The sequence below is a fragment of the Mustela erminea genome, chromosome 7, assembly GCF_009829155.1.
Source record: "Mustela erminea isolate mMusErm1 chromosome 7, mMusErm1.Pri, whole genome shotgun sequence".
NCBI classification, from domain to species: Eukaryota; Metazoa; Chordata; class Mammalia; order Carnivora; family Mustelidae; genus Mustela; species Mustela erminea.
Window position 1 is genome coordinate 80,484,806 of NC_045620.1, and position 19,424 is coordinate 80,504,229.

General features: G+C 35.5%; 1 protein-coding gene across 7 annotated transcripts in view; it reads left to right on the forward strand.

Moving 5' to 3' along the window:
- Positions 1-19,424, forward strand: part of KIAA1841 (KIAA1841 ortholog) — a 54,235-nt gene that overhangs the window by 24,733 nt on the left and 10,078 nt on the right. For 6 of the 7 annotated variants that reach the window (XR_004287781.1, XM_032352213.1, XM_032352215.1 and 3 more), the window contains 8 exons: positions 721-807; positions 919-1,029; positions 3,435-3,558; positions 7,015-7,167; positions 12,477-12,622; positions 13,356-13,455; positions 15,190-15,222; positions 16,321-16,420. Coding sequence is in view for 6 of the 7 variants with exons in the window: in XM_032352213.1 (XP_032208104.1) it covers positions 721-807; positions 919-1,029; positions 3,435-3,558; positions 7,015-7,167; positions 12,477-12,622; positions 13,356-13,455; positions 15,190-15,222; positions 16,321-16,420 (854 nt within the window). In the remaining variant the exon portion in view is untranslated. The remainder of the gene's footprint in view (positions 1-720; positions 808-918; positions 1,030-3,434; positions 3,559-7,014; positions 7,168-12,476; positions 12,623-13,355; positions 13,456-15,189; positions 15,223-16,320; positions 16,421-19,424) is intronic. The other variant, XM_032352216.1, reaches the window with a different exon arrangement.

Genomic DNA, 19,424 nt, shown 5'->3' on the forward strand with positions numbered 1-19,424 from the left:
TTTGAGTTTCTTTTGTGTATGGTGTGAGAAAGTGATCCAGTTTCATTCTTTTGCATATAGCTGTCCAGTTTTGTTGATTTCTTTGTCTCTACTTATATCAGTAGTACACTATCTTAATTACAGTGGCTTTATAATTTTTTTTGGTATGTAGTTATCTAAATTCTGAGACCTAAATACTTGAAAATGGGGTTAATATCATAAATCCAGATCTGGCCTCAGGATATAAAGTTGGAATTAACAACATAAGACTTAAAATTTAGTCACATTATACAGAATTGTAAAGTTTTTATAAACATATGTCAAATGCTTAATGCTGAATCTGGCACTCTTTGCAAACAGTGTTCATTCAACCTTCATAAAACCTTGTGAGTTTGGAATTATTAGCCCCATTTTATAGATGAGAAAACAAGGTTAAGAGAGGTTAAGTAGTTGCCAAAGATCATATACCAAGTTATTAGTAGGCCCTTAAGTTTTCAAGTTCCCCAATATCAAATATTCTTGTTCAAATATATTCTTGATTAAGCATTTATCATTAGTAGGTTTACTTACTTAGAACACTGTAAGTATTTCATAAATTCCTGAAGAGAGTCTCTCCAAGGATTTACTAATTTTATTTTCTACATATGCAGATTAGTGTTAGTGTTTATTTTCATTACTAGCAAGTAACTTTAATAATGTAAATAATAGAAAATTAATTTGTTGGTCATTTGTTGTTAATAGTAAACTTTTTTGTAAGAAGATTGAGAGACTTTTTGATCCTGAGTACTTGAATCCAGATTCTCGGAATAATGCATCAACGTTATACAGGTACAGTGATGAGTTTTTCTTTGCTATTCTATCCAATGCAGCTAAATTGTTTAATTTTACCTCATTTTAAATGTTCTTCTTGTTTGTTTTTGTGTCTTCTTTGTGTTATAGATGCTGTTTGTGTAAGAAACTTTTAACAAAAGAAACAGAAAGAAGAATTCCTTGCATTCCTGGAAAAATCAATGTGGATCAACATGGAAATATTATCTACATTCACATAAGGTGCAGTAAAAATAAAGTACACCTTTCAAATGTGAATTACTAGTGTTTTTATAAAGACATAACTAATTTTACAAGGTATAGAACAACGATTTTTTCTGATTGTGATTCAGCTTTGACTTGCAAAGATACTTTCAAAACAAGTTTTGTAAAAGCTGTATTTTGTTTACTGAGTAAATTTCATGATTTTTTAGACTTCAAAATAGTAAAAATTATTGTGCATTAATCTTGAAAGATATTCTGGTCAGTGCCATTAAAATGGTTTCTTTTCTCTAATGATTTTATTTATACAAACATTATATTGAATTTGACAGAAAACCGTATTTATTTTCAGATAAATTTTGGTACAAACATTATATTGAATTTGACAGAGAACCGTATTTATTTTCAGATAAATTTTGGTAAATGAGGAAATTGTCTTTAAAATTGGTTATTCCTGGGGTGCCTGGGTGGCTCAGTCATTAAGCGTCTGCCTTTGGCTCAGATCATGATCCCAGTGTCCTGGGATCGAGCCCTACCTTGGGCTCCCTGTTCGGCGGAGAGCCTGCTTCTCCTCTCCCACTCCCCCTGCTTGTGTTCCTTCTCTTGCTGTGTCTTTCTCTCTGTCAAATAAATAAAGAAAATCTTAAAAAATAAAAAAATAAAATTGGATATTCCCTAATCTATTTATTCTTTATACTTCGTTATTATTCCATTAATATGTAGCCCTATTTTATTCCCCTTTAAATTCAAAACTACTTCTCATTCTCGGTAGAGGGAAGAGTATTGTAAATTGGTATAAAATCTCAGAAAAGCAAGAATTCTGAAATGTATTTATTCTCTAAAAATACATAAATAAAAATAAATAAATAAATTTCTGCTAGGAATTTATCCACAGAAGTAATATTAGATTTGTGAAAACACTCAACAAGAAAACCTATTGCTATATTGTTTAGATATGAAAGAAAAGGGAAACATCCAAATGATTAAATGAACTAAAATACATCCATGTAGTAATATATCTATATAAATATATCTATATCTATATATCTTAATGTGCAGCCTTTGAGAATAATATTGTCAAAGTATGTATACTTACAAAGCAAGTTGTTAATAGTGAATTAAGTGAAAAAAGTCATAAAACTAGAAACATTCACTAAATTGTAAACAGTGGTGTTACCTTTAAGTGATAATATTATGGATGCTTTTAATTTTGTTCTTTTTTTTCTATGTTAAAAATGTACAGTACTTTTGTTAAAGGAAAAAATAGTATAAATGTTAAGTTTCATATTTTAAACATTAAAACAAATATAGGGAAACACATTTAACCCTATTATTAATATTACAGTCATGCTTATTTTTTAAGCATTTTTTTTCAAGTTTTTTTTTTTTTTAGTAATCTCTGCACCCAACATGGAGCTCAAACTCATGACCCTGAGATCAAGAGTCATATGCTCCTCTGACTGAGCCAGCCAGGTGCCCCTTGAGACATGTTTAAAATTTTTCATTTTTCTCTTCATACAATAATCAGGGGAATCTTTATTGGTTATTATAAGCACATGGGGTTATGTTTTGTCTTGAGACTTGATTTCACCTTTCAGAAAATATTTCCATTCTGACAGCAATAACTATTTATGTGAAAAACTTGGTATTGACTTCAACATCCATTTTTGTTGTTTTATTTATAAGTTTTATTTTGTTTATTGTTTATTTTTATTGTTATTGTTATTTTGTTTATAAGTTTATTTTGTTGTTTTATTTATAAGTCAGCTGTTGATGACATTTTTTTAAGTTGTCTTTAATTAAAGCAGATGTGCCTATGCAATTTGTAATAACATCATGATATTTTGTTTTTTGTTGAATAAGGACAAAGATAGCAAAGCTCAAAATGATTAAGGGACTTGGAAAAAACAGGAACTGGAGTTACATATGGACATAGCAAATCGGGTTTTAAGCCTTTGCTATTTTTTAAGTTTATATTAACTTCAAAATGTGTGTTACCAAGACCTGATTTTATATTACTGTATTACTCAATTACTTGAAAATGCCTTTTGAAAATAATATAAAGAAATGTTTAGAATCACCAATGGTTAGTAACTTATTTTACAATATGTACAATTAGAATAAAGGTTCTATTTAGCATCATATGCCTAAGTCCCAACTGTTAGCATGTTCAAAATATATTTAATTTAGCTTAGCAAAATAATTTGGCATTCAGTCTTTGTATCTTTTCCTGTTGTCCACAGAAAAAGAGAATAAATAAACTCCCAAATGAGATTTTTTCTACTATTCAATGTAGTCCATCCCACAGCTATCATTTGGAGAATGTTTTTGGAAATAAGACACAAATTTAAAAACATTTGCTTAAAACAAATTGTTTTTATTACTTGCTTGTAAAATAATAGAATAATTGAGGCTCTTTTCTCCAGGGATAAGACTTGGGATGTTCATGAGTATTTGAATAGTCTTTTTGAAGAATTAAAATCTTGGAGAGATGTATATTGGCGCTTGTGGGGAACAGTCAACTGGCTAACTTGTTCAAGATGTTATCAGGTGAGGTTTTCTTTCTTTCTTTTTTTTTTTTTAAAGAATCAATATTTGGGGGCACCTGGGTGGCTCAGTGGGTTGAGCCTCTGCCTTCCGCTCAGGTCATGATCTCAGGGTCCTGGGATTGAGCCCCTCATCTGGCTCTCTGCTCAGCAGGGAGCCTGCTTCCCCTTCCTCTCTGCCCACTTGTGATCTCTCTCTCTCTCTGTGTCAAATAAGTAAAATCTTTAAAAAAAAAAAAAAAAAAAAAAAAAGAATTAATATTTTGCCTGCAAACTCTTAAGATTTTTTTTTTTTTTAAGATTTTATTTATTTATTTGACACAGAGAGAGAGAGAGACAGCAAGAGAGGGAACACAAGCAGGGGGAGCAGGAGAGGGAGAAGCAGGCTTCCCACTGAGCAGGGAGCCCAATGCAGGGCTCTATCCCCAGACTGTGGGATCACAACCTGAGCTGAAGGCAGATGCTTAACGACTGAGCCACCCAGGCGCCCCTAACATTTTGTTTTTAAGTAATCTCTATATCCAGTTTGGGGCCAAACTCAACCCTGAGATCAGGCATTCCATGCTGTACCAACTGCACCAGCCAGATTCCCGGCCAGCAGAGCAGGCTTTTTAAACATAGGCTGTTTAAGTAGTATGTTTGGGTGTGTTTGGACAATATATGACATCTTTTTTAAAGAAACTAGTGATAAAAACAGTGGCACTATTAAACATTGCTTGTATCTGGTTTTGTCTCTCTTACTGTGTATCTTCAACCTCCTCTTTATTTTCATTACTGAAACAATCATGCTTTGTCTAATTTTTAGAAAATCAACAGGTTTTAAGTGACCAAATCCATTTTTTCAGTGGGAAACAAAAAATCTAAATTCTTACAACCTTCAATTATTTTGGGCCAAACTGTTTCTCTGTTAGCCCATTAATTTCTTTAGAAACTCAGAAGCACTTTGTAGATATGGTACTATTGATATGTGCTCTTCTTATTATAGCAGTTGTGTTCCCAAAAAGATTAAAAGATTTTGTTCATTTTGTTTAATAAATGAAATCTGTAATAAAAGCATAAGAAAGCTTATTATTTGAAGGTAGCTGTAATAAATCCTTTTATAGAATAAGTAGATCTTTGTAAGTCACAGTCATTCCTAATCAGTCTTAGGTATAAATCCAGAATGTTCTACATAAATTTTTTTATAAGTGCCTAATGTCTCCCTGCCCCCCGTAACTTTCTCTCTCACCTGAGTAAAAGTTTTCAGTAAATGGAAGATAGAACAGCTTATCAAACCTATCATGGTGAGTTTTTTCAAACTATGTGAATTTCTACCCGATGGACTCCCAATTTCCGCAATTTTTTTGATTGGATTTGTTGAAATATAGCATTCATTTAGTAAAATTTATCCTTATACAGTAAAATTCATCCTTTTTTATGAGGTTTGACAAACACATACAGTCATGTAACTACCACCACAGTCAAAGCATAAGCCACTTCCATCAGCCTAGACATTTCTCTGGACCTCTTCTCATTTCTTCTTCCATCCCAGCCTCTGGCAGCACTGATCGGCTTACTGTCCCTGTTTACTTGCCTTTTCCAGAATGTCATATACATAGAATCATACTGTATTTAGCTTTTTGATCTGGCTTCTTTTACTTAGCAAATGTATTTGAAGTTTATCCATATTGCTTTATGTGTCCGTTTATTTCTTCTTTGTGCTACATTGTGTAAATGTATCCCAGTATGTTGATCCACTCACTTGTGAAGGATTTTATAGTGTTTCTAGTTTAGAGCTATTATGAAAAAAGCAACCATAAACATTTCCATACAGGCTTTCATATGAACATAGGTTTTCATTTCTCTTGAGTTATTACCTAGAAGTAGGATTTCTGGATTGTGTGGTAAATGTAAGCTTAACATTTATGACGCTTAGTTTCCCAAAGTCCTTGAGTCATTTTGCATCCTTGCCAGCTCTGTGTGAGAGTTCCAGTTGTTCCACACCCTCACCAGCACTCTTTGTTGTTAGGTTAGGTTTGGGGTGCAGGAGGGAGGTTGTTTGTTTTTTAAACTTGGTAGATATTTAGTAGATACTCCCTACAATGGACTAGCACTAATAATCAAGGATTTCAAGCTTCTAAAATCTGACTTGTTTAGCCTGTTGGAACACAGAAAGTATGAGGGACTTTTGCACTTCTTTATAGCAAATTGAATATTGATTTACAGTATTTCTTATGGAGAGTTTATAAACTCGTAAAATATTTCAGATGTAAAATATTTTGTGTATGAGAGTGCACCTTATAGCTATTATCACTCAAAAAATTTTTTAAAGATTTATTTATCGTAGAAAGAGAGAGAGTACAGGGGCAAAGGGCAGAGGAAAAGAGAAAATCCTCAAATAGACTTCTTGCCGAGCACAGAGCCTGATCTGGGACTCAGTCTGAGGACCCTGAGATCACAACCTGAGCTGAAACCAAGAGTTGGGTGCTTAAGTGACTGAGCCACCCAGGCACTCCTAGACTCAAAATTAAATTAAAAATTGTTTAAAAATCATAATTGGAACTAATGACTAAGAATTTGGAATTATGGACTATCTTTTATTGCTTTTATGTTTAAAATAAGTGCTTAAAATTGTTAATGTTGTTCTTTATTTTATCAACTTGTAAACATATCTGAAAACTATTAATTTTATTATTAAAATTCAACTATTCAGCTATTCAGAGTTATCACATAGTTTTCATTAACGTTGGTGCTAAATATTTACCTTAAAATATATGTCTAAGAATAATCAAGTGAGGCAAATTTTATTTCATTTTTTCATTGGAAAACTTTTTATTTGATTAGCTATTTTTAAAATTAGATGTACATCGAGATCAATTTAATGCACCTAAATTTTGAGTAAAGTGTTTTGCTTTTGCTTTGCTTCATTGAGGTGTAATTACCTGCCATAAAATTCATTTATTTTAAGTGTATGATTCACTGATTCTTAGTAAGTTTACAGAGTTGTTCATCTATCACCACCATCCAATTTTAGTACATTTCCACCATTCCAAAAATGATCCATTGTTTCCATTTCCTGCCATTCCCCAATTTATCTCCAACCCCAGGTAACCAACTAATCTACTTTGTGTCTCTAGAGATTTGCCTTTTCTGTACGTGTTATTTAAATGGAATATACAGGGGCACCTGAGTGGCTCAGTCGGTTAAGCATCTGCCTTCAGCTCAGGTCATGATCCAAGTTTTCTGGGATCAAGTGCTCATCTGGGCTCCCTGCCCAGCACAGAGTCTGCTTCTCCTCTCCCTCTACGCTTCCCCCTGCTCGTGCTCTCTTGCTCTCCCAAATAAAAAAAAATAAAATACTTTTTAAAAATTAAAAAGAAAATAAATGGAACATACATTTTGTAGTCCTGAGTAAAATTTTTGGGGATGTAGAATTTTATTGTGGGAATAATAATTGATTTTATATATTTCTTTTATTCAGGCTTTCCTCTGTATAGAATTTTCACATTGTCAATATCACTCAGAAACAGTGGTTTATCCTACCGCATCAAGTTCACTGAGTACTGTTGGCACTGGTATTTATCCCTGCTGTAACCAAAAGGTTCTTCGGTTTGATCCCACTCAGCTTACAAAGGTAAATTTTGGTTTTTTGTTGTTTCAAAGATTTTATTTTTAAAAAAGATTTTATTATTTTAAGTAATCTCTACACCCAACATGGGGCTAAAACTTACAACCTCAAGATCAAGAGTCTCATGCTCCTCCAGTTGAGCCAGCAAGGTAAATTTTGGATGTTGCCCTTTTGTAGTTACAGTGCTCACTGCACTGTCTATTTAATCTTTCCTCCTTTTGTTGTTTTTAAAGCATAAAAATGATACATTCATATAGGAAAGAATTTAAACAATACAAAAATATGTATAGTTAAAAGTAGAAGTTCCTTTATACCATTCCCTTGTTCTGCATCTTTTCTTAGAGGTAACCACAGTTAACAGTTTCCTTTCAGACTCCATTTTATACAATTTTTCTTTTTTTTAATATTAAGTTTTCTTGCCTTCTCTCTTTTCAAGATTTTATTTATTTGAGAGAGAGCATGCATACAAGCTGGGAGTGGGGCAGTGGGAGAGGGCGAAGCAGGCTCCCCACAGAGCAGCGAGCCCAATGCAGGGCTTGATTCCAGGACCCTGAGATCATGGCCTAAGCCAAAGACAGACGCTTAACCAACTGAGCCACACAGGCACCCCTGTTTTGTACATTTCAAGCACAAATTATATGCAGTTTTTTATATTGGAAATAAGATCATACTGTTCATATTATTCTGTAACTTGCCCTTTTCAATCAGCAATACACCTAGGTTATCTTTCTGTCATTTCTTTTACTGTTGCATAATATCCTAAGCCGTGCATATATCACAATTTATTTAACCAGCCTCCTATCAATGAACATTTAGGTTGTTTCCAGATTGATGGTATTTGTGTGTTGTAATGAACATCCTTATACATATATCTTGTTACAATATGTGAGTATTGCTGTAGGTTAGAGTCCTTGATAACTAACACTTTTGAAAATGTTATGTAATTAAATTTCATCAGTGGAGGAAAATAACCTAAAGCTCTTCCTCCTCCTCATCCATACAACAGTTATTTATAAAGTACCACAGTTATGTCACACTGTGCAAGGCAGAGAATAATCTAATTTCTGTAAAATTAAATAGTTTCTCCCTTTGTAGAGCTTATAGCTCATGCAGTAGAATCAAAAGAGGGGCAAAAAAGCATGCAAAGAAATGTTTGAAGAAGTATGCAGGGCCATAAATGTCTATAATAGGCTGGTCTGAACTGGGCATTGAAGTTAAGGAGTTGGCATTCGGTTGAAATCTGAAGGGTGGGTAGGAGTTTGTGAGGCAAAAAAGAGGGGCATAGGGCGCCTGGGTGGCTCAGTGGGTTAAGCCGCTGCCTTCGGCTCAGGTCATGATCTCAGGGTCCTGGGATCGAGTCCCGCATCGGGTTCTCTGCTCCGCGGGGAGCCTGCTTCCTCCTCTCTCTCTCTCTCTGCCTGCCTCTCTGCCTACTTGTGATCTCTCTGTGTCAAATGAATAAATAAAATCTTAAAAAAAAAAAAAAAATTTAAAAAAAAAAAAAAAAGAGGGGCATAGTCTGAACACCTAGGCCAGAAGGAACACAGTGAATGAAAAAGACTGAACAAAGCTGCCTGTTATAAAAAACAGTTTAAGAAAAGGCTGGCAAGGTAGGTAGGTGTTAGGCAATGCAGGGACGGGAGCTTGTAGGCCATGGTTTTTTTTGTTTTGTTTTTTGTTTTTAAATTTGGGGTTTTGAAGATAAGTTGCAGTGTGGAGACTGGCTTAGGAATATTAAGTGTCATCAGGTATGACAGTAGTTACTGCTTAGTCTTAAAGATGGTGATAGCTTGGCCCAGGGTTGTAAAGATGAATTCAGAATTTAGAAGGTAAAACTGAAATGGCTTGATGGATTATATCACAGAGGAAAAAGTCGAGAATAACTCAGTTTCTTGCTTGTGCTACTGCTCATGAGTTCTGTTTTGGACATTTTGAGATTGAGGTGTTCTGTTTTGGACATTTTGAGATTGAGGTGTTTTAGGAGACAACCAGGCAAAGAGTGTTAGATATGTGGGGTTTGGGGTTCAGAGAATTGGCTACCTGGAGGTGATAATTTTAAGTTTTTTTGCACATAAGTGAGAATTGAAACCAGCAGGTCTAGGTGAGCATAAGAAGAGCAGAAAGCCTACAGAGAAGTCTAGAGAAACTCCCAGAATTTAATGGCTGGATAGCAAAGCACACGCCTACAAAAGACAAAGATCAGGAGCGGCAGGAATAATAGAAGGAAAACCAAGGATGTTGTCCTGAAAATCAAAGGAGTAGTATTTGAAGAAAGAGAAAGTAGTCCATGATGCCAAATATTGCCAAGAAGTCAGAAAAAATAATGAAAGAAATCTGTCCTTTAACTATGGTAAAGTAACCTGGAATTCATGTGTGAAGAACTGTTTTGTTGGAGTACTAGATACCAAAGCCAGATTGGTATGGGTTGTGGAAGAACAAATGTGGGCAGTATGAATAGCAGCTCTTTTGGGAAATTGGAGAATGGAGAAGCTAAATCAGTATTATACTATAGGTATTTGGTTATTGTTTCTGCTTTATTTTGTTTTAATATTAGAGATCTTTTTTAAAGTCGGTGGGAGATCCAGTTGAGGAGGAGAGGTTGATGATATATGGTTATGAGGCAGTATTAGTTTAGATGAGAAGAAGGGCAGTTCCTCTATTGGAACAGTAAAGAAAGAGTAGGGTGTTTGCGGTTATTAGTAAAATTGTGTTTTTATCATATGGATGCATTCTTTCCAATCTAATGCCTTTCCTCTTATCTCTAAAGTATGAGGGAAAAGCCATCTGCTAAGATTGAGAGGGGAAAGGGAAGGTTCTTCCAAGGTTTGAAGCAAGTATTCAAGGTTTGAAATAGTCTTTTTGGAAAACATGAGAGTGAATTTCCCAGAGAAAGGCTGTAGGTTCCTAAGCAATTTGAGAGCCCATTGGAGTTTGGTAATCCTAAATTCACAATGAAATCCAGCATACCTTTTATGTGACTCTCTCCAGCAGGGCTAAGCTGCTTGAGTGCAAATGTGAAAACAGTGGGTCACTGAGGTTTTACCAGGTGGGTATGATGAGATTTAGGGCGAAGGAATTTGGGGTATTAACATGAATGTTATTGAAATGGTGGATCATGAGATTTAAGCTGGAAGGTAGTTTGTTATATTTACAGTCAGTCACCAACTTCGATTAGTCAGAAATTTTATTGATGAGGTAATAGGTTACCCACATAATGTTTGTATTTAATGTTAGGTAGATGGTTTGCGTACAAAGCTATTTAAATCAGGTATGACACCGTAAATGAAATGGAATTAGCTTTGATAGGCCCAGGACTTTTATTAATTCATGGTTTTGTTATATTTTGCAGTAATATGATTTTTAGTCATTGATTTCTTTGTGGAATGGTGTTTCTGTTTTAACTATCATGTTCACATTGTTGTAAACAATACTAAAAGTTGTAACTCATTGTCTTGTTATTGCCTATTTACTGGTTGAATTAACCCCTTATATTCCATTCATCATGAGACAGTTGAGGAATAAATAGTAATTAAACTGTATGATAAATCTTTATGTGACATAATGGATATTGTTGAGGTTATTTCTTAGGCTAAGCAAAATCTAAATAGTTTATATGATGATTTATGTTTCCAGTAATGGCAGACCTAGTAATTCAGACCATTCCTCCCATCAAAAGGCAACTAAAAAAGGTAGATGATATATAACTATAAAGATTAAATTGAAAGTATCAAAAAAGCTAATAAGATAATAAGGAATTAGTGTTAAGGTATAGGAAATGATAGAAACCTAAGGGAGCCAGCACTCGGGACCATTTTTGCCCTGGGAGCAAATACCAGTCTGGAAAGGATCTGGAGGAATGGAGTTAGTAATGAATAACAGTTCCATCCTTACACTTTCAGCTGGGATCCAAAGAAAATAGATTAAATCAGAAATAAACTATTCTTTGCCTGGGTAACACCCAGCCAGCAGCTGGCTTTGATTCAGTTGCATGGCCTAGGAAATTTCAAGTTCTGAATTTGGATTAAGGTCATCTTGGATTGCTGTTGTTCCCAGACACCTAGCAAAAGCAGTAAAAATTCTCTTTGGTGGAAAAATAACCTTATTCTACACCTCAAATTATTGCTACAAACAATTTTTTAATAAAATATTCAACATGGAAAGATAACCTGACATAGATTGAAGTAGGTTACCAAGAAGGGGAACAGTAGAATCTATGCCACAGAAACTATAAATATTGGAATTATTGACACAGACTATAAAATAAAGAAGATTGCTAGTTTAAGTTGATAGAAGCTAAGCTTGGAAATTTTTGGTAGAGAATTAAAAACTATAAAAAATGGGAGGCCTAGGTGGCTTAGTTGGTTAAGCAACTGCCTTCCACTTGGGTCATGATCCCAGGGTTGTAGGATCAAGCCCCAAGTTGAGCTCCCTGCTCAAAGGGGAGTCTGCTTCTCCCTCTCCCTCTGCCACTTCCCTGGCTTGTACTCTCCTGCTTTTTCTCTCTCTCTCTCTCTCTGTCAAATAAATAAATAAATAAATAAAATCTTTTTTAAAGAATAAATAAATAAACTATTAAAACATGACATGGGGCACGTTTGGCTCAGTGGGGTTAGCATCTGACCCTTCTTTTTTTCTAAGATTTTATTACTTATTTGACACAGAGAGAGAGAGAGAGAGCACAAGCAGGAGGAACAGGAAAGGGAGAAGCAGGCCCCACCGCAGAGCAGGGAGCCTGATGCAGGGATTGACCCTAGACCCTGAGATCATGACCTGAGCGGAAGGCAGACGCCCAACCCACTGAGCCACCTAGGTGCCCTGTAACAATCTGACTCTTGGTTTTGGCTCAGGTCATGGTCTCAGGGTCATGAGATCAGGCTCTGTTCTCAGCGTGGACTCTGCTTAAGATTCTCTCTCTCTCCCTGTCCCTCAGCCTATACCCCTGTTCGTCCATGTACATTCTCTCTCTCTAAAATGAATAAAATCTGGGATGCCTGGGTGACTCAGTGGTTTAAGCAGCTGCCTTCAACTCAGGTCATGATCCCAGTGTCCTGGGATCCAGTCCCGCATCGGGCTCCTTGCTCAGTGGGGAGCCTGCTTCTCTCTCTCTGCCTCTGCCTGCCATTCTGTCTGTTTGTGCTCGCTCACTCTCTCTCTCTGACAAAAAAATAAATAAAATCTCTAAAAAAAAAAAAAAGTGGTAAAATGGTTGCTATGACGATATTGCCAGGCAAAGAAGAACAAAATCATACAATCATCTTTACAGGAACATTTCTATAACAAACAACCTCTCTAATTTAGTGTCTCTTATGACACAGGGTTGTAAAGTGAAGGACCATGTGGCTGCTCTTGAGGATCAAGGTGAAGGTGGAGATTTGCCATCCTGCCCAACTGCTAAAATACTGGACGATCTCCACAAACACAAAGATGTCATCGTTGTGCCTTTTTCTAAAGATACAGTTAGGTAAGGGCAGAGGGGGGACACTGTGCTGCAGCTTTATGTATGCTTCACATATCAGAATCCTCCATTCTCTAGTGTTTCCCCAAATCAATCCCCTGGTCGTTTACATCATTTCAGAAAGCTTACTGAAATTATATGTTAGCTCCCATTCAGAGAAAGCAGGTGTTTACTTGGTAGAAAAAATACTTCAAAATATTGGAGGTCCAAGGGGAAGAAAAATGAATAAAAGGAGTCTTTGGTGATTGAAAGTTTGGGGCCCGCAATTCCTTTTTTGAGGGTTTTTTCTTTGCCCAAGTTACTTAAGCCCTTCTTAAATGCCTGATTGATGCAACTAGAAAAAAAAGTCAGTCGTTGAGGTCATCTTGCATAAATTTGAACTCCTTGAGTTTAGTCATTTCTGAAGTCACTTCTGTCATTTTGCAGTTGCAGCAGGCGGTCAGGTGGGGGAGTAGGGGACCCTTTAATGAAGGCCTTTTCTCACAGAAGTACCAGTCATAGCAGCCCGTTTCACAACCTGGCAAGTGTTTGGTAGTGCCGTGGTGCTCCCCTATGGGCAGTGTCTTCTGCTGGGGGAATCACTAGATGAATCAAGCAATGTTGAGGTGACATACTTTATGCTCAAGAACTATGTTTCTAAAGAGTGATTTATAAAATATTTACAATAAAAAAGATATCATTGGCATTTCACTTCTTATGAAATTGAATATTTCTCCATAAAATGTCTTTTTCTTTTAAGTGATTTTGGGGTTGGTCCCTGTGATGAAAAGAGTCTAGATTGTGATGTTTTACTGGAGCCAAATACACCATGGGGCCCCAAAAGTGTGGAGCTCAATGCTGTGAGTAGCTGTTTCACTTATTCTTTACTGATATAAACAACTGATGACATTTAATCTTTAACAGAAATGTAATTGGTTTAAATTTAAATTAAAATATTTGGTTGAGGGGCGCCTGGGTGGCTCAGTGGGTTAAGCCACTGCCTTCAGCTCAGGTCATGATCTCAGGGTCCTGGGATCGAGTCCCACATCGGGCTCTCTGCTCTGCAGGGAGCCTGCTTCCTCCTCTCTCGCTGCCTGCCTCTCTGCCTACTTGTGATCTCTCTCTGTCAAATAAATAAATAAAATCTTTAAAAAAAAAAATATTTGGTTGAGGGGCACCTGGGTGGCTCAGTGGGTTAAAATATTTGGTTGAGGGACGCCTGGGTGGCTCAGTTGGTTAAGCAGCTGCCTTCAGCTCAGGTCATGATCCCAGCGTCCTGGGATCGAGTCCCACATCGGGCTCCTTGCTCAGCAGGGAGCCTGCTTCTCCCTCTGTCTCTGCTTGCCATTCTGTCTGCCTGTGCTCGCTCTCGCTCCCTTTCTCTCTCTGACAAATAAATAAAATCTTAAAAAAAAAAAAATTTGGTTGAAGGGTGGCCAATTAGCTCAGTTGGTTAGAGTGTGGTGCTAATAAAGTATTTGCTTGATAAGCATTTACTGACTACCTGATCATAACAACAAGGTATTATGCTGAGTTAGTAGGACTCTAAAGGTAATAGGACATGTTCCTTGCCCTCAACTAATAACTAATCAACTTAAATTTGGGGGAAAAATTTAACATGGTCTTCAGAGGTTTTATTATGGACAACTAATAATTTGAGAATTAAAGATAGAGTGAATGGGATATTTTGTCCTCTCCTAATTTTATAAATTTCTTTTGGTACAAAATTCCTTTTTTTAAATTGTAATCAGGAATTCATTTAGTTTTTGCAAGGTTTCAAAACAATTATTTTTCAGATGGCTGGATAGCTTTGATTTTTTTGATACTTGTTACTGACAACCAGGGAATCTCCAACTGCCTGTGAACTTCTGGGCTTTGTATTGGCTGAGGTAGCATTTACTTGACAAAGTGAAATATTCCATGTAAAATGCATTGTAAACTTCAAATGTCTATAAATATTCAATCACTAACATTCATTTATGAATTATATACCAAATAGCAAATTAGATTTCTTGAATATCCATATATAATCTGGTTCCTTAACTTATAGTAAAAATACAAACATTAAGAAGTAATTGAAGAGGCCCTTGGGTGGCCTATTCAGTTATGTGTCCAACTCTTGGTTTCAGCTCAGGTCATGATCTAGGAGTCATGAAATCAAGCCCCGAGTCACACTCTGCACAAAGTCTGCTTAAGATTCTCTCTCCTTCTGCTTGTGCTCTCTCATTCTCTCTCTCAAGCAAACAAATGCGTCCTTTAAAAAAAAAGTGATTGAAATAGTTCAGAAAATAAGTTAGATTATCTCTACATGTGATTTGCTTATCCTTTGGAAATGACACTGGGAAGTATTGATTTTCTTTCTTCTTCTTCTTCTTCTTCTTTTTTTTTTTTTTTTGTAAACATTTTCTCTAGGCAGCAGATACAAAAAATTTGTAATACATCATTTTCAGCCTGATTTTTAAGTTATGTTTCAACCTGGAAAGGAATTATACTTGCAGCTTTTTTCAGTTCTTCCACAGTCTCCACATAAAAATAAGGAGCTGCAGTCTGGGTAGATGCAGATTTATTAATCTATTCCTTTGTCTTTCTTATAGTTTTTGTCACTGAAAAATTGGACTCTGCAACTGGTAAGTAAGCAAATGTATTCCACTTTCATGGATCTTTTTCTTCCACAATTAAAGTTTAGTTTAATAGAATCTTACCAGTATTTTATTTTACAGATCTTAGTTCAAATCAGTTATCCTTTCAGCTTCTGTAATTTTGCACTTACTGAAAATGCCATTGTTTAAAATAGACATATACTCTGTTATCTTGTTGTATACTCCTTAAGTGTCCCTAATGACTTCTAAAATTCACATTTAAGTCACATTAAGACATAGAACAAAAAAACAAATCTATTAAATTCCAGGCGAAATTTGTTTGTTTGGTTGGTTGATTTTTTTTTTCTTTTACCTATATGCCACTACTCTGCCATCTGCCACCAATATTCACAAGAATGCAACTGAAATTTGGATCAGTGATGGCAGAAAGTGGGGTGGGTAGGCAGAAACAGGAAGCTGATGCAGCTATTGTGGAGTAATCCAGGACCACATTTATCCAGAGAATGTGTACCTGTACTTGCTTATGAGACTACTTTGATAATGGCAATTATTATATTTTAATTTAATCTTAATATCAAGGAACATACATTCAGTTGAGTGATAAAGGTGCAGTTTGACAAATGCTGAGGACCTTTATGTGCCCATCACTCTGCTAGGATATGTGAAGGAAATAATATAAAAATGTTTATTGTAGGGGCGCCTGGGTGGCTCAGTTGTTAAGCATCTGCCTTCGGCTCAGGTCATGATCCCAGGATCCTGGGATCAAGCTCCGGGTCAGGCTCCCTGCTCCTCGGGGAGACTGCTTCTCCCTCTCCCACTCCCTCTGCTGTGTTCCCTCTCTTGCTGTGTCTCTCTCTGTCAAATAAATAAAATCTTTTAAAAAAATGTTTAATGTAATGTGACTTTATCCTAAACATAGAAATTCGTATGTCCATTTCCCAAATGTTACACTAGGCATTTATTACTTTATCAGATCTTGTGTGGCTCATTTAGAAAAGCGTGTTTGAAAAAAATTTATTTATCCAAAATAAATTTAGATAAATGTGTTTGAAAGAATCCATAAGAAATGTGTTAATACTATGTTTTTTAAAGGGTGTGTTTGTTTTGTTTTGTTTTTTAATTCAGAAACAACAATCATTATTTTCAGAAGAAGAAGAATATACCACTGGATCTGAGGTCACTGAAGATGAAGTTGGAGACGAAGAAGAAATATCCAAGAAACAAAGTACTGATTTCTAAGATAAAATCAAGTCTCACTTTAATGAAGAGGTAGCATTTTAAAGTCTTTAATGCAAGGGGTGAGGAGTTAGCTCTGTAAGTCTACATGGTAGGCTGCAACATGGAAAAAAAGAAAAAAGGAGCCTCCTCCATCAGGATTCCCAAATCCTGACACTAACACAGAATAATAAAAAATTATTTTAAAAAGTGCAGTGTTCTGAGAAATAATCCTCCATATTTTCACTTCAGGTGTAACATAATGGGTTTCTCAAAATGTGAGACTTATATCAGTGTGTGCCTGAGGTGATTTCAAGTGACATTCAAACGAAGCATTATGCAATAGTAATCAGAGTATGATTCTTTTTTTTTTTTCTTTTTTAAGATTTTATTTATTTGTCAGAGAGAGAGAGAGAAAGAGAGTACCAGCAGGGGGAATGGTGAAGGCAGAGGGAGAAGCAAGCTCCCTGCTCAGCAGGGAGTCCTGATGCAGGACTCGATCCCAGGACCCCGGGATCATGACCTGAGCTGAAGGTAGATGCCTAACCGACTGAACCACCCAGGCATCCCCAGAATATGATTCTTAAGAAATTAAAAACATGATTTTATACAACTACAGAATAAACTTGTGTCAAAAGTTTTGAGCTCTTTGGCAAGAGATATAAGGGAAAAAATTTGTTCAAAGAGCATTTGAAGACTTAGGTATTTATAGGCATTTGAAAAAGAATGTTAAAGAGTATTGCAAGTCAGATTCGAAACTAATTGATAACCAAGGCAGTAAACCAATCACCTTTGAGGTTATCTTCTAAACAGAAATCATTTGCATTTCTGTTAGATCCAAAAATCTGCAAGTTACAAATTTCACAGCATTTAGCCTTCAATCAACAGTAATAGGAGAGTCAGATACAAGATATTTTCCTTGAGATTTAAGTATTTCTACATGGCCTCTTAAGCAGTCCTCCAGTATGACACTAAAAGGACATACAACCCTCCCTTTGTCTTTTTTCCAAGTTTTATATATATTTTTTCTTGATGTGTCAAATACTCTTATTAAAAAACTAGTTATTTATCAGTTATTTTATTTATCAATTATTTATAGTTATTTATCAATTATTTTAAAATTATAATTAGTCAAGGAGAAATGCTACTGTGTATTGTATGAGGTTTTTTCCCCACAGTTGATTGAGGTAGAATTTATAATGGAGGATGAATATAATGAATTTTAATAAAATTCGCCCATTTTTAAGTATACATATTGATGAGTTTTGGCATACAGTTGGGTAACCACTACCAAAGTCAAGACTAGAACATCACCCCAAAAAATTAACTCCTGCCCTTTTACACTCAGTTCCCTTTCCCCAGTCCCACCCCGCAGGTCACCATGAATCTGCTTTTGTCACGGTGTGTGGCTTCTTTCACTTAGTGTGATGTTTTTGAGTTTCAACTATATTGTTGTGTATGTAAGTAGTTTGTTCTTTTTTATTGCCCAGTAGTATTCTGCTGTATGACTATACCATAATTTTTTTAGCCCTTCACCATTTCATGGACATTTGAGTTGTTCCAGTTCTTGGTTATTATGAATAATGTTGCCGTGAACATTTGCATGCAAGTCTGTGTGGACATAGGTTTTCATTTTTCTTGGGTAGATACCTAGGAGTGGAATTGCTGGGTATATTTTGTCTAACTTTATAAGAAACTGCCATACTGTTTTGCAAAGTGAAACATTTTGCATCTCACCACCAATGTATGGGAGTTCCAGTTGCTACACATTTCTACCAGTTCTTGGTATTATTACTTTTTTTACTTTTAGCCATTCTAGTGATAAATTGTTCTAGGCAACTTCTCATGTGCTAATTGGCCATTTATATACCTTTTTCATGAAGTTTTTTTTTTAATGATGTTTTGCCTATTTTTTAGTTGGATTGTTTGCCATATTATTGAATTATAAACATTCTTTATATATATTTTGGATACAGGTCCATATATTTTTCAAATATCTGTCCCCAGTTTATGACTTGCCTTTTATTTTTATTAATGATGTCTTTTGAAGAGCCAAAGTTATTAAATTATCTTCATGAACTCTAATGTTTTAGTTTTCCTTTTATGTTTCATGCTTTAATGACATGAATATTTGCTTACGCCAAGGTCACAAAGATTTTCTGCTATTTTCTTCCAGAAATTGTATGATTTAAACTTTTCTATTTAAGTCTATGATCCCTTCCAGGTTAATTTTTATATATGGTATGAGTTAAGGGTTGAGCTTCCCTATGTTTTCCTATAGGCATAGCCAGTTTCCCCAGAACTGTTTGTTGAAAAGAATGTTTTTTTCCCAGGGCACCTGGGTGGCTCAGTGGGTTAAAGCCTCTGCCTTCGGCTCAGGTCATGATCCCAGGGTCCTGGGATTGAGCCCCGCATCAGGCTCTCTGGTTGGCAGGGAGCCTGCTTCCCCCTCTTTCTCTGCCTGTCTCTCTGCCTACTTGTGATCTTTGCCTGTCAAATAAATAAATTAAAAAATATATATATTAAAAAAAAAAAGAAGAAGAATGTTCTTCCCCCTTTGGATTACCTTGACACCTTTGTTTAAAAATCAAGTGATCATTTACATGTGGATCCATTTTTAAACTCTTTGCTCTCTTCCGTTGATTCTTATGTCTATTTTACATCAGTATTTCAGTACCACAGTCTTAATTTTTGTAGTTTTTAGTGATTCTTGAAATCTGGTGATGTATGTCCTTCAAAATTGTTCTTTTGTTTTAGATTATTTTCGTATTTTTAGGTGCTTTGCATTTCCTGTATATTTTAGATTAAAGGTCACTATTTCAACAAAAATACTATTGGAATTTTGGGGGGATCTTATTGAACCCAAGTATCAATTTGGAGAGAATGACTTTTTTTTTTTTTTTTAATGATGGCAAGTCTTCTAATCCATGAATTTGGAATGTCTGTCCATTTATTTAATTCTTTAATGTCTCTCAACAATGCTTTGTAGTTTTAGTATGCAGATATTGACCATC